Source organism: Rhinoraja longicauda, chromosome 6 (genome assembly GCF_053455715.1).
Source record: "Rhinoraja longicauda isolate Sanriku21f chromosome 6, sRhiLon1.1, whole genome shotgun sequence".
NCBI classification, from domain to species: domain Eukaryota; kingdom Metazoa; phylum Chordata; class Chondrichthyes; order Rajiformes; family Arhynchobatidae; genus Rhinoraja; species Rhinoraja longicauda.
Window position 1 is genome coordinate 62,935,511 of NC_135958.1, and position 15,074 is coordinate 62,950,584.

At 42.9% G+C, this 15,074-nt stretch overlaps 1 protein-coding gene across 1 annotated transcript in view; it reads left to right on the forward strand.

The window, feature by feature from the left end:
- fbf1 (Fas binding factor 1) overlaps nucleotides 1-15,074 on the forward strand; it is a 62,891-nt gene that overhangs the window by 14,867 nt on the left and 32,950 nt on the right. Inside the window, exons 9-17 of the mRNA XM_078401583.1 lie at nucleotides 2,315-2,437; nucleotides 3,475-3,622; nucleotides 4,812-4,945; nucleotides 7,617-7,713; nucleotides 10,158-10,607; nucleotides 11,643-11,732; nucleotides 11,965-12,062; nucleotides 13,064-13,107; nucleotides 14,711-14,755. Coding sequence (XP_078257709.1) covers nucleotides 2,315-2,437; nucleotides 3,475-3,622; nucleotides 4,812-4,945; nucleotides 7,617-7,713; nucleotides 10,158-10,607; nucleotides 11,643-11,732; nucleotides 11,965-12,062; nucleotides 13,064-13,107; nucleotides 14,711-14,755 — 1,229 coding nt within the window. The remainder of the gene's footprint in view (nucleotides 1-2,314; nucleotides 2,438-3,474; nucleotides 3,623-4,811; nucleotides 4,946-7,616; nucleotides 7,714-10,157; nucleotides 10,608-11,642; nucleotides 11,733-11,964; nucleotides 12,063-13,063; nucleotides 13,108-14,710; nucleotides 14,756-15,074) is intronic.

Below are 15,074 nucleotides of genomic sequence, written 5' to 3' on the forward strand. Positions count from 1 at the left end.
TCTGGTGAATTTTGCCTGTTTCTTGTAAGTTCATAAGTGATGGGAGCAGAATTAGGCCATTTGGCACATTAAGTCTACTCTGCTATTCAATCATGGCTGATCTATCTCTCTCTCTCAACCCCATTTTCCTGCCTTCTCCCTATAAACCCTGACACCTGTGCAAATCAAGAATCTATCTATTTCTGCCTTAAACATATACATTGATAAGCCTCCACAGCTTTCTGTGGCAATGAATTCCACAGATTCAGTGGTGCGTGGTTCAAATAATATGATTCAGGCCAAATAGCCAACAAAATTATTAGGAACTCCCTGCACTTTGATACTGTGGGCGACATGGTGGCGCAGCGGCAGAGACCCAGGTTTGATCCTGACTATGGGTGCGTGTCTGTGTGGAATTTATTCATTCTCCCTGTGACCTGCATGGGTTTTCTCTGGGATCTCCGGTTTCCTCCGACACTCCAAAGACATACAGGTTTATAGGTTGTGTATGAAGGAACTGTAGATGCTGGTATAAACCAAAGATAGGCACAAAATGCTGGAATAACTCAGATGAAATCAAGAAATGGTAGGGAGATGTCAGAAATGGTCCAAGTGAATTTGAGGGCATGATGGAAATTAGTAAAGTTAATGAAGTCAGTGAGTTCTGCATGGGTGCAGGAGATAGCACTGATGCTAAGCACCTGGCAGGCCCATTATTTTTGCTTGTTCCAGTCCCACTGAATTAATTTCCATATACCTCGACTCCATCCTATCCCCCCTGGTCCAATCTCTCCCCACCTACGTCCAAGACACATCACACGTACTTCATCTCTTCAATTACTTCCGTTTCCAAGGTCCCCACTCCCTCATCTTTACTATGGATGTTCAGCCACTCTACATCTCCATCCCCCACCAGGAAGGTCTTAAAGCCCTCTGTTTCTTCCTCGACTGCAGAACCAGCCAATTCCCCACTACTCACACTCTCCTCTGCCTAGCAGAGCTGGTCCTTACCCTTAACAACTTCTCCTTTGACTCCTCCCACATCCTCCAAATCCAAGACGTAGCTATGGGCACTCGCATGGGCCCCAGCTATGCCTGCCTCTTTGTAGGTTACGTCGAACAATCATTGTTCCAGCCGTACACAAGCCCTATCCCCGAACTCAACCGCTGCTATGTTGACGACATTAACGCAATACCTCCCTCCTTGACTCCGTCCAAGGACCCCAACAGTCTTTTCAGGTGAGGCAGAGGTTCACTTGCACCTCTTCCAACCTCATCTACTGTATCTGCTGTTCCTGGTGTGGGCTCCTGCATATCAGTGAGACCAAGCACAGGCTCAGCGATCGTTTCACTGAACACTTCCGCTCAGTCCACCTGAACCTACCTGATCTCCCAGTTTGTGGACACATCAACTCCCCCTCCCATTCCCACACTGACCTTTCTGTCCTGGGCCTCTATTGTCAGAGTAAAACCCAGCGCAAATTGGAGGAACAGCACCTCATATTTCGCTTGGGCAGCTTACACCCCAGCAGTATGAACATTGACTTCTCTAACTCCAAGTTACCCTTGCTTTCCCTCTCCTTCCATCCCCCTTCCCAGTTCTCCGACCAGTCTTACTGTCTCCGATTACATTTTATCTTTGTTTGCTTTGTTGTTACCTTCTCCCAGCTAACAATGATCTATTCGACATTTTCCTTGATCTCTATTTCCTTTACCCTGTTTTCACACCTTCACACTTCCTTATCTATCTATCTTCCTCCCCCCCCTGACGTCAGTCTGAAGAAGGGTCCCGACCCAAAACATCATCCATTTCTTCTCTTCAGAGATGTTGCCTGTCCCTCTGAGTTACTCCAGGATTTTGTGTCTATCTCAGGTTTGTAGGTTAAGTGGCTTGTTATAACTAAATTGTCTCGGGTGTGTGTAGGATAGTGTTAGTGTGCATCGCTGGTTGGCGTGGACTCAGTAGGCCGAAGGGCCTGTTTCTGCGCTATATCTATAAACTATCTCTGTTAGATCCTGACCTCAGCTATCTGTGTGGAGTTTGCATATTCTTCCTGTGACCACATGGGGTTCCTTCCGATATTCTGTTTTCCTCCGACATCTTAAAGATGTGCGGGTTTGTAGATTAATCGGCCCCTGTAAATTGCCCGAGTTTGTAGGGAGTGATGAGCAAGTAGGATAACATAGAAGCCGTGTGAAAGGGTGATCGAGGGGTAGCTTGGACTCAGTGGGCCAAAGGTTCTTTTAATCTTTCAATTATATCCTCTGTTCACCAATTTCTGCATGAATTGTTGCAGAGGATTTATTCTTTAAATAATGATCCTGTGATTTCTAGATGTAGATGATCCATTGGCAGGGATTTTATCTGATGAGGAAGAGGAACCGAAGAAAACTGCAAAGACAGGACAGAAACCTAGCCTCTCAAACATGGATCGAGCACACAAGAAAGAGGAGAAAGGTATTGGGAAAATATTTTGCCAAGAAGAAATTATGAAGAATCCGGCCACCTGAATATTGTGGATTCACCTTTCAGACATTTTTTTGATACTGCCAGTGCAGTTTCCGATAGTTATAACTTTGCACTGAAGATTATTCTTGTGGCTTATCATTTGCCTTTGAAGAGATAGGTTGTGCTTCCTTGGGTGCAACTGATTCTCCTGTCAACTGACATCTTTAAGTAGTCATAAATTCATTAACGGTTTACAAATTTTTAAAAAAAAATTCCACGGGATATTTTACATGTTGCAGCAATAAATAAGATCCAGTTTGCATCTCAGAACTGATTCTTCTTTTGGCAAATCAATGTCCAGGTTCTTTGCTGGCAGACTCTGTAACTATTAATTTGGTTCCCTTACTTTTTAGAATTGTGCTGATTCTGTGCATCAATAATTGTTGCCAGCCAGGGGACACATCTTATCCCTTCATTGGCAAAGGGTTAGCTATAAGAATCATCCTCTGGGTGTTACATGATTTGTGCTGTATATTTATGGACATGTTTCTCCTGGACAGGGTAAAAGAGTGTAAATAAGTAACCATTAACAGTGTTTAAACAGTTAACCATTCACAATACTATCTATTTTTTTGTATTGTTTTCTATTTTGATTTGATTTCCTTGACTCCTGTTTGAAATTAACAGGTCTCTCACCTGTGTCAAATTTTGTGCACTCCTCCAAGCTTTTATGATTTTTTCTGCTCTATTGTAATAAGATGCAATTTGCCTTGTATATGTGCTTAAATTTAAAAAGTTTTTTGAGATATTCTAGTATGCTATGTGAATGTCCTCAGAGTGTTACATTCAATGCTGTTCTTTTAATTGTTTTATGTTTACCAATTCTTAACTACTCATTGTTACACTACAACAATGAAGAACTGATTAAAAAAAAATGCCTAACACTGTTTGCAGCTAGTTTCAGTTCATAGGATACTGAGTTTGACAAATTCAGTCGCAGACCACAGAATTCTTCTCATTATATAACATTGTGCATCTTCCCGCAGCACCCTCCACCCCAGCATCTATTCCCGTTGTGACCACTTCAGGGAAGAAAGATGAATTGCTCTTTGATGATGAAGGAGATGATCTTATGGATGCCCTTGGATTTGGAGATAGTCCAGAAACATCAAAGCTATCGAAGAAGGTGGAGGAGTAAGTGTCGGTTGATCGTTTAAATGTCATGTAATCTGATGCCCAGTAGACACATGCTTAACCACTGAGATTCTTAAGTCCTACAGTTAGTCTAGTAATATGATTGGTACTTCCCAGAGCCTGCGAACTCCACAGCCCAAAGCATGCATTTAAAATATTTGTCAAAAGTGAATTCACAGTTGATGAACTTGCTGTGTTCACATAGAGTGTACCATGTTGGAATTGGATTGTTAAAGAAGAAAATGAGGCTTTCAGTTATATGGCATCTATCATATACGTCTTAGAAAATCCTGAAGCACTTTCTAACCAATGAAATATTTTTCAGTGCGGTCATTTGGAATATAGGAAATATTCCAATATTAGAGCAAAAATGTGGTTTATCGTCTGCTGACAATATTCCTGCTTTAATAATATTATTTTAGTTTGAGAGATACAGTGTGGTGACAGGCCCTTTGACCTACTGAGTCCACGCCGACCATCGATCACCCGTACAGTGGTTCTATGTCCTACACACTAGGGGGAATTTACAAAAGCTAAGCAGCCTACAAGCTTGCACACCTTAGGAACGTGGTAGAAACCAGCGCACCTTGAGAAAACCCACGTGGTCACAGGGCGAACGCACAAACTCCACACAGACAGTATCTGTAGTCAGGACCAAATCCAGGTCTCTGGCATTGTGAGGCAGCAGCTCTACCGCTATTATATGATAAATAATTTTTCATTAATGGCCACTGGGTTGCTGATGGGACAATGTCATTGGAAGAACAGTGGCACTGGCATCTGAAATGGTCCTCCAAAGTAGGTGTAGAGGCAGATGTAATTGAAACATTTAAAAGACATTTAGGCAGATACTGAGTTAGGAAAGATGCGGAGGGATAGCATCCTAATGCAGGCAAATAGGATTAGTGTAGATGGGAATCACAGTTGACATGGATGAGGTGGGCCTAAAGGACCCACTTCTGTGCTGAATGTTTATATGATATTGTGGCACTTCTGCATGTCAGCTTTGGAATTCCAGGCTAGATAATTTACCCAAGTTTAGGAGGGGTGCATGAATCCACATTCTTTGACTCGGATGAAGGCTATGCCTAATAAACAGTCTTGATGCGTAGGCACTGAACTAATACTCGCATCTGTTGAATTTTATGGTCTGCAGTCTTTCACTCTATCTTTTCTCTTTTTGGATTAGTGAGACACCTCGTTCTGCTCATTCAAAGCTGGATGAATTGTTGGGAAGAGGTACAGCCAAGAAGTTACTTGAGCGACCTACAACTGGTGAAAGGAATGAATTTAAACTAGATCCAAAGTACAATAAAATACAAGGTAATCAGGATATGAAATTTCTGCCTGTGCATCACAAGCCAAACGCCCCATTTTCCTTTCAAATTAGCTGGAAAAATTGAAGTGTCATTGTTGCAACTTTGTGTGTGTTTCAATAAAGGCGGAAAATGCTCGAGACACTCTGCAGGTGAGGCAGCACCTGTGGAAAGAGAAATAATCTTTCTGCAGATACTGCCTGACTTGTAGAGTGTTTTCCAGCAATTTATTTTTTCTTATTTCAGATTTCTTCCAATTTTAATTTATTTGTGCTTTGCCCAGAGAGGATCGGCTAGGTTCTTGTCAGTAGGAACAGGGGTCAAGAATGAAGGTACAGGATATAAAGAGAGTGGATGTACTGAAAATATTTTCAATAAGGAGTGCAGCAAAAAAAGTTGCTGCAGCTGCACAGTTCCAACAACAAGGCAAGAGAAAGGTGGGAGAAAAAGGAGGGTGCTGGCAGTCTCAGAAGGACGGGCCCTTGCCTTGCGGGTGCCGGAGGTTAGATGGGCTTGCAAAACAAAGAATCCTACTGTCACATGTAATAAAGCACCATTAATTAATTAATTAATTAACTAACTAACTTATTTATTCAGACAGATGACCAACACCTCTACTTCCTGAGGAGATGGAGGAAGTTGGCCATGTGTCCAGTGACTTTTACAAACTATTACAGACGCACCATAGAAGGCATCACAGCTTGATTTGGGAACAGTTCTGCCCAAGAAGACAAGAAATTGCAGAGTTGTCGATGTAGCAAAGTCCATCAGGCAGACCAAACTTCCCACCGTTGACTGTCTCATTTCATGCTGCCTTAGAAAAGCAGCCACCATAATCAATTCATGGCCTCTGCACCTGTACATTGCAGTACAGGCGGGGCATAACTGGAGGCATTTGACAACATAAGCCCTGATTATCAATATTGCCTGCCTGAAGGTGTTCACTGCTTGAGGGATAACAGCTCTGAGGCCCGTTGTTCGAAACATAGAAACATAGAAAATATGTGCAGGGGGAGGCCATTCGGCCCTTCAAGCCAGCACTGCCATTCATTGTGATCATGGCTGATCATCCACAATCAGGAACCTGTGCCTGCCTTTTCCCCATATCCCTTGATTCCACTAGCCCCTAGACTCCATCTAACCTTCTCCCTCTCAAATTGCAGATTAAAACTAATCATATTCTGGTCACTAACTCCAAGCGATTCCCCTACGTTGTTCCCTTATTAAATCTGGTTCATTGGACAACACTAAATCCAGAATTGCCTTCTCTCTGGTAGGCTCCAGTACAAGCTGCTCTAAGAATCCATCTCGGAGGCACTCTACAAACTCCCTTTCTTGGGATCCAGAACTAACCTGATTTTCCCAGTCTATCTGCATATTGAAATCCCCCATAATCACAGTGGCATTACCTTTGTTACATGCCAGTTTTAACTCCTGCTGCAACTTACACCCTATATCTGGGCTACTGTTTGGGGGCCTGTAGTGTCTTGGGGTCCCATTAGTGTCTTCTTACCTTCACAATTCCTCAGCTCTATCCACAGTGACTCCACATCGTCAGTCCCTCTGTCACCCCTCGCAAGGGACTGAATTTCATCCCTCACCAACAGAGTTACCCCACCTCCTCTGCCCACCTGCCTATCCTTTCTATAGGACGTATAACCCTGAATATTCAGTTCCCAGTCCCGATCCTCCTGCAGCCACGTCTCTGTAATCCCCACAATGTCATATCTGCCAATCTCTAACTGAGCCTCAAGCTCATCCACTTTACTTCTTATACTTCGCACATTCGTATATAATACTTTTAATCCATTACTCATCTCACTTTCACATCGATTCCTATTACACTTGGCCATACTCTCCTATCCCTTCGTGAGCTTTCTGTCCCGTTAATTCTGGGGTCTTTCTTAACTTTTCCTATACTCTCTTTCCCTTTAACTCCATCCTTGTCTATCCCATTTGACACCCCCTTCCCCACTGTTTAGTTTAAAGCCACCTGTGTCGCAGTGGCAAACCTGCCTGCCAGAATGCTGGTCCCCCGCCTGTTGAGGTGCAACCCGTCCCTTTTGTACAATTCACCCTTACCCCAAAACAGACCCCAGTGGTCTAAGAATCTAAATCCCTGTGCCCTGCACCAGCTCCTCAGCCACACATTCAGATCCCCTATCTCCCTGTTCCTGCCCTCACCAGCACGAGGAACTGGAAGCAAACCGGAGATAACCGCCCTGGAGGTCCTGCTTTTCAGCCTTCTTCCAAGCTCTCTAAAGTCATGCTGCAGAATATCTTTCCTCTACTTCCCGACGTCGTTTGTGCCGATATGCACTACCACTTCCGGCTGCTCACCTTCACCCTTGAGGATGCTCTGCACTCAGTCCAGTTTGCAAGACAGCAAACAATATTGTGTAGTTGCAGATCATGTGCATGGAGTGTGTGGTGGGACAGTGCAGCGAATGGAAGATGCAGATGCGGACTGGCTCATTATTTTCAAGCTGCATAAATATGGTCTCTCCCAGGTTACATAAGAATATTAGTTTTTCTTTCCCCCCACAGTGAACTTCTTTTGCAACTGAGTGCCAATTGATAAAGAATTTATGTATATGTAGGAGGAAAAAAACCCTGATTGTTTTGAGGTTTGCTGTATATTAATCATTCTGAGTTCTTTGCCTTTGGTTCCTGATTAGAAAAGGAAGACATCTTGGATGATTTTGCATTTGGTTCCTACCAGCCCACTGTGGCAATATCCCCAGAGGATCATCAGTCCAGGCGCCAGTCAGTGAGGTGGGTCATTCAACAGGGAGGAATGCATTTGTTCTTGGTAAATTCTGTACTGTTGTCATTCTTTTCCTTTGTGCCATGAAATAGAAAGTGAACCAAATCTGTCAATAATTCACTGTCTAAGCTTGATTCAGATATTGTGATAACCATTCATTGCGAAACAAATAGGTTTTTGTTCAAAAGGATGAGATCACAGGGAGCCTGAATTTTAAAAACTGAAGGTAGTCATTTTCCTCCTAGCCACAGATACTAGAGGAACAAGATGGACCACTCTGTTGAAATCGCCTATACTGAAGTGTAGTACGTAAAACATTTTAGTAGGCAAACCCCGCCGTTTGTTATGCCTCTCGCAGTGTAATCAGTGTTTTGGGGGAACAGTATGTGTGATGATACCATTAAAATACAGAATATATCTCATCTATCAATTCACAGATTTTTGTTATTTTTCTTTTTAAATGTTTCTGCAAGTTTCTGCCCACTAAAATGGCGCCATGACACACTCCGGTTTTTGGGGTCGAGTGGTCTATCTTGTTCCTCTAGTATCTTTGCTCCTAGCCATGTCTTATGTTAAACTTAAATTTTGATTTTTATATCTCAATTGTTTCTACTCTATGAGGAGAATTTGTTCTGCTACTGCTTAAAGCTTGCAAGTGTAAGGTGTTTGCAGTGTTGAATGTAAGGGGAAAGTGTACAGTTAATGGAAAGACCCTTATCAGCATTGAAATACAGAGAGATCTTGGGGTCCAAGGCCGTAGCTCTCTGAACGTTGGATTCGAGTGGTAAAAAAGGCATATGGTATGCATGCCTTCATCAGTCGGGGCATGAAGTATAAGAGCCGGAAAGTCATGTTGCAGCTTTGTAGGACTTTGGATAGGCTGCATTTGCAGTATTCTGTGAAATTCTGGTTGTCCCATTACAGGAAAGATGTGGAGACTTTGAAGAGGATGCAGAAGAGATTTACTGGATCCAGGAATGCTGCCTGGATTAGGCTTATTAGATACAAAGAACAGTTGAATAAAATTAGATTGTTTTCATTGTAACATCGGAGGTTGGGTGGAGAATTGATAATAGTGCATAAAAATATAACCTTTTTCCTGTGTGGAAATGTCAAAGGCTGCTCTGGAAGGTTAGATCCCATAGGATCCAAGGAATAATACTGAAGGGATAGAAATTTGGCTTTGTGGAAGGAAACAGAGGGTGACAGTGGAAGGTTGCTTTTGGACTGGAGGCCTGTGACTAGTGGTGGGCCCATTGCTGTTTGTCATCTATATCAATGATTTGGATGAGAATGCATATGGCATGGTTAGCAAGTTTGCAGATGACACAAAGTGGGTGGTATCGTAGATAGTGAAGATGTTTGTCAAAAATTGCAGCAGGATCTTGATCGGTTGGGCAGGTGGGCTGAGGAATGGTTGATGGAATTTAATACAGAGAAATGTGAGGTGTTGCATTTTTCGAGCTGTAACGTGGGCAGAACCTACGGAGTGGACAGTGGAGCTCTGAGGAGTGTTGTAGAGCAGGGGGATCTGGGAGTACAGGTACATAGTTTGTTGAAAGTGGCATCACAGATAGATAGGGTGGTCAAAAAGGATTTTGGCAAATTGGCCATCAGTCAGAGCAGTGAGTATAGAAGTTGGGAGGTCATGTTGCAGTGCTATAAACGTTGGTGAGGATGCTTTTAGAGTAATGTGTTCAGTTTTAGGCACTTTGTTGTCGGAAAGATGTAGTCAAACTTGAAAGGGTGCAGGGAAGATTTATGAGGATGTTACCAGGACTTGAGGGCCTGAGCTATAGGGGGACGTTGAGCAGGCTAGGACTCTATTCCTTGAAGCGCAGGAGGATGAGGGGTGATCTTACAAAGATGTACAAAATCCTGGGAAGAATAGATCGGGTAGACGCACAAAATCCCTTGCCCAGAGTCTCTTTCCCAGAGTAGGGGAATCGAGAAACAAAGGAAATAGGTTTAAGTTGGGCAAAAGATTAAATAGGAACTTGAGGGATAACCTTTTCACACAAAAGGGTGGTGGGTGTATGGAGTTGCTGGAGGAGGTAGTTGTGGCAGGTGTTATTGCAATGTTTAAGAAACATTTGGACAGTTACACAGATAGAATAGGGGTTAGTGGGATAAGGGCCAAATACAGGCAGGTGGGTCTAGTGTAGATGGGACACGTTGGCCGGTGTGGGCAAGTTGGGCCGAAGGGCCTGTTTCCACGCCCTAAGACTCTATGACTATGACAGCCGATTGTCCTGTTCCTTTGCTGACTGCTCAATGTTCATGTTTTATCTTTGGTTTGGGGGCATGTTGGGCGAAGGGAGGGTGGAAAAGGGTAGGGTTATTGGTAGGCATTATAGGCTGAATCTGCACAGTGCCGTGGTAATAGTTCTGCTTTGCAATCTCCGTGACAGATATGAGTAATTTGTGTTTTTTAACTGTTCACCAATTACAGATTTAGTCCAGAGAGTCATAGAAAATCTAATATTGATCAGAAATCCAAAACAGCCACACCGACATCAGCAACCCCTATAAAAGCACATGGAAATAACGGAGCTGCTGACTGGCTTGGCTTGAAGGATGATGATGTTCCGGATTTGGATAATCAAATGTCAGCCAAAGAGATGCAGAAAAACTCAATGTTCTACAAGGCAAAGTCTGATTCAAATCTTCCAGCCAGCCAGAATCAAAGTAAGAGACCGCATTCTGCAGGCCGTCCTCCGTCTGCACCAAGGCCAAGTGAGAAAACAATGGTTAGATCTGCACCATCCAGTTCAAAAACACAGATGGCTGATGTCGTAGAGGGAGATTGGTTGAAAGAGATACTATCTCAGAAGAAGTCTCAACTTTCAGAATCTCAGCCCTTAACATCGGCTGATAAAGTTGATGGAATGGCAGCCACATGGTAAGAACATGATTTGATTTGGAAAACAGAAATCTGTCAACTTTGTTTTTTTTAAAAAATGATTAGACCTGCTATGTTTCCATGTTGTAACTCGATTGCTTTATGAATCTAAGTCTTGTAATGTGGAATTTGCGTATCTTCAGGTCTACTGATGGTGCAGGCAGCACCATTGAGGGCTGTGTCTGAAAAGAGTGAAGACAAACTAATGAAGTAAGGGGTAAACCGGAGCAACTTAAGGGGGTTTGATGTCGATGTGATGGAGGATTTGCTAAGATAATTTAGACAGGCAAGAATTAAATGTGTGCTAAAATGGATGAATACTGAACAGCCTCCACAGTGAGTGTCTCGAATTTGGGAGCAGTATTGGAGAACAAGCAAAGGCAGACTCAGCAAGGAACTCGGTGAATAATGATAAACATTGTCATAGTCATACAGAACGGAAACAGGCCCGTTGGCCCAACCTGTCCCTGCCAGCTATGATGACCCAAGTCTCATTTGCTTGCATTTGGTCCATATCCCTCTAAACCCTTCCTTTCCAATGTATCATTGATGAATACTCCATAGAAAGAATGGATCAAACGGATGCAACATAAATAGTATCGGAAATAGGTAGGGTAAAGGAATAGATCAGATAAATGCACAGGATTTTTTACTCAAGAGTAGGAGAATCAAAAATCAAAGGACATCAGTTTAAGGTGAGAGGGGAAAGATTTAATAGGAACCTGAGGGGCAACCTTTTCACGCAAAGGGTAGCGGGTACATTGAACAAGCTGGCAGAGCAGGTAGTTGAGGCAGGTACTATCACAACATTTTAAAAGACATTTGGTCAGGTACATGGCTAGGAAAGGTTTATAAGGATATGGGCCAACAACAGGCAAGTGAGACTAGTGCAGATGTGGCATCGTGGTCAGCCTGAGTACGTTTGGCTGAAGGGCCTGTTTCCATGCTGTGTGTCTGTGTCTCTATAAAAGTGGCAGAGAAATAAAAAATAAAAAACATGATGCATGTTGAGGTGCTACCTTTGTTTTGTTATAGTGAACAGAGTGGATTACCAGGTGCAAGTGGGCCGTCGTCAGTCACTGCAGAAACAGAACCAGCACCTGAGAGTAATCCTGCAGATTCTAGGTATGTGGAGTATATCTGTTTTCTCCATTTTTAATTACAAAGAAATAATAAGGAATCAAACGAAAACTTTGAAAAATATCTGCTCCTTTTGCTTTGTATCCAAGTTGTATATGTGCCACAGTTGTATATGTGCCATTTTATGTGTAAATGCATACAACCAAGTACCGTCTTGTCTGAGCCTAGTTGTGCATATGGTGCATATCATTTCTGAAGCTCTTTTGTTCCTTGACAGGTCCTCATTTCCAAAGGAGATTTCACAAAAGCAGGCTACACCTCTAGTTTTGTCTGACAGCTTGAAAGATTCCATAACCAAAAACATAGGCATGGCCGGTAAGTTGAAAAATAAAGCCCGTTGCTGTTAAAATTACCATTGTGGCCCCGAACTTCAAAGCACTTAAAGTCCTGATTACGTATATGGGTGGTTCCAATTCAGCTGATTACATCTAGGATAGCATTTTCAGCGCTTCATGTTTTCCAGTAGACCTGAGCAAAGATGGAAAAATCTAATTGGAAAGCATAAAAAGCTTATAGATCTTGAAAATCTAAAATAAAACCAGCATATTCTAGCTCTGCTCAGCAAGTCAGGCTGCATCCATGGAGGGAGAGACAGATTTTACATTTCGACTTGATTGCCCTTCACCAGAACTAGGAAAAATAAGAAAGTAGGCATGATGTAAGAAACAGAGAAGGGGAAGGGTGGAGTTGTTTGTCAGCATAAGCATAAAAAACGTACAGAATGAACACCAAGGATAACACAGATTGATAGTGATGAATTGTTAATGAAATCTGATCTATTTGGCAACGTTGAAACACTGGAACTGAGTGATACAGATGAGAGCAGTTGCTGGAAATCTGAAATAGAAGAGAATGCTGGAAAACCCCAGCAGGTCAGATGGCATTTGTGGAGAGGAGGAAAAATCAGTTATTTAATGTATTGAGTATGTGCAAGGCAGTAAATGCCAGACATTTAAAGTACAAGAAGTTAATGGGTACGGGGAGAGTGCGGTAAAGTAGCCGTGAAGCGTGTTTGAATCAGGCTTGATCAAATAACTTTGAATTGATTGAAAGATACAATCAAGTTAGTGAGACACAACCTGCCAATCTCTAATTTAACTGAAATATACTGAGGATCTAACAAAATGCTAATTTTGTGTTAGTTTTAGTTTCTAGATAATCAAGTACAATAATGCCTTAAGTATGAGCACTGGAGGAAATTTTCTGTAATGCTGTCCTTTGTTTTTTAAACTGATGCATTTCTGTGATTAAATCCTGTTTTGCTGTTCATTGTGTTGAAATGGGGCTCACATATTTTCATCGTTGTATGTCTGCAGCATCTGCACAAGAACAGAAGGAGGACAAATTACCTGCCTTACAGGTATAAGTTGGTTTTGTTACAACTTCTGCACATTACCAGATGTGGAAAAGCAAAACTCTGCACACCCTGTAAATCTAAAATGTTAGAAATACAGTAAATCCTTGTTTCAACTGAACCATTTAGAACGGAGTTCCGTTTGTAGTGGATGGAACTGCCAGCGCCACCCCCGGATCGCACCACCTCCTTGTCCACTTCAGCCAGTTAACACAGCTGTTGTTGCTGCTCACATTGTAGCCTTTGGGAACAGTTCTTTCTTCAAGCCGCTGCCACCGATAGGGCACACTCAGTCAGGGCTCCATCTCTCCCAACCCCCCCTCACTAGCTGCCGTTTTTTCCTGTCGCCCATCGCTTTGTCTGCTCCTCTTCCAGTCACTCTGTCCACTCTGCCACTCCCCGCTCCAACGCCACCATCTCCTCCTCCTCAAGTCACTGTCCACTCAGCTTTCCCACCCCGCCCACCCAACCACTCCACCACCGCCTTCTCTTCCCGGAGACGCCAACATACTCCACCTTGGAAGGAGGCGGCCATGGAGCGGACAAACGATGGCAGACAGGAAGAAGCGGCTACAGGTGAGAGGGGAGGGAACCACAGGGTGACCAAGTACATCCTGTCGGAGGCAGCAGGCTGGTGAAATTGTTGTCCATCCCCAGGGGCTACAACGTGAGCTGCAACAACAGCCATGTCAACTGGACCCGTGCGGTGGGTGAAGAAGGGGTCTCTGGTGCAGACCAACCACATTGTCATCTGGTTTTAAGGTGAAATGACACAGAGTGCTGGAGTAACTCAGCAGGCTGAATCAGTCCGTAGAAAGGCCCTGACATCAGCAGAGATGCTGCCTGGAGTTCCTCCAGCACTTAGTGTCCTTTTGTGTATTAACCATCATGTGCAGTTCTTTGTTTCAACTATGTGCAATGATGATACCTTATTCTGTACTAGCGGACAATCGGCTACAACGAACACCATTTCCTCCCCTATGGTACGTTATACTAAGGGGTAACTACTCAGTCATCAAGTGACGTGGGTTGACACAGAGTTAATTTTTGCTGATCAATTATCTGAGTTCATCTGCCTTGCATGTTGGACTCCTAGCGTTAAAATAAATACAATTTAGTCTTGCAATCCTTCCATATACCTTATGGATATTATATGATAATATCCACATTTGCTCTGCCGATTGGACTGGCTTAGTTTCCCTTCAGGATTCAATTGTGCTATCCACTCAACTGTACATTTACTTTGTACCCTATTCTCCTTATAGTTTAAGCATATAGTTTATAATAGTTAAGTTTATAGTATATAGTTTGATTATTTCTAGTCCACAAGTAGTTGGACTTCAATGTGTTAACGATGCAATGTCTACAAATAAAATCATTAAATCATTTTCCATTCCCTTCTCTTCCCTTGTTCACCACTAATTCCCCTTTCCCAATTCCAAACCACTCGTCTCCTCCATCTCCCTTCCATTTTCCACACTCCTTTCCCTGTCGTGTCACCTTCCCTCTTCCCTTTCTGCCATCCTTTGGTATTCTCCCTTTCTATATCTTTTCTTCTATCATTTTTATTCCTTTGCCCTCCATTTCTCCATCTTGTCCTGTCTTCCAGATATCCATGACGACCGATCAATTGCAGCAGTTACTTCAACTCCAGGTGAGAATCAATCGTACTAAGTTAATTTAATTCAGATAAAGAACTGGGCATTCTAATTACTGCATTTGAGTGTACAAGTGAAAATTAATGTCAACTTGAGAAATTGTTAATCCTTTAAAAACAATTTACTCACTTGAATTTTTTGGATTTGCTGTGCTCCTTAGTAGTGTGGGTGGAGGTGGTTTTAGCTCAACGCTATTGCGTGACACAATGGCAAAATCAGTAGGGGTTCTGTGTCCCAACTCCAGCGATCCATGTGCAAACATGATCTTTCATGCGGAGTTCGCAAGTTGTCCCTGTGACTGGGTAGGATTCCTCT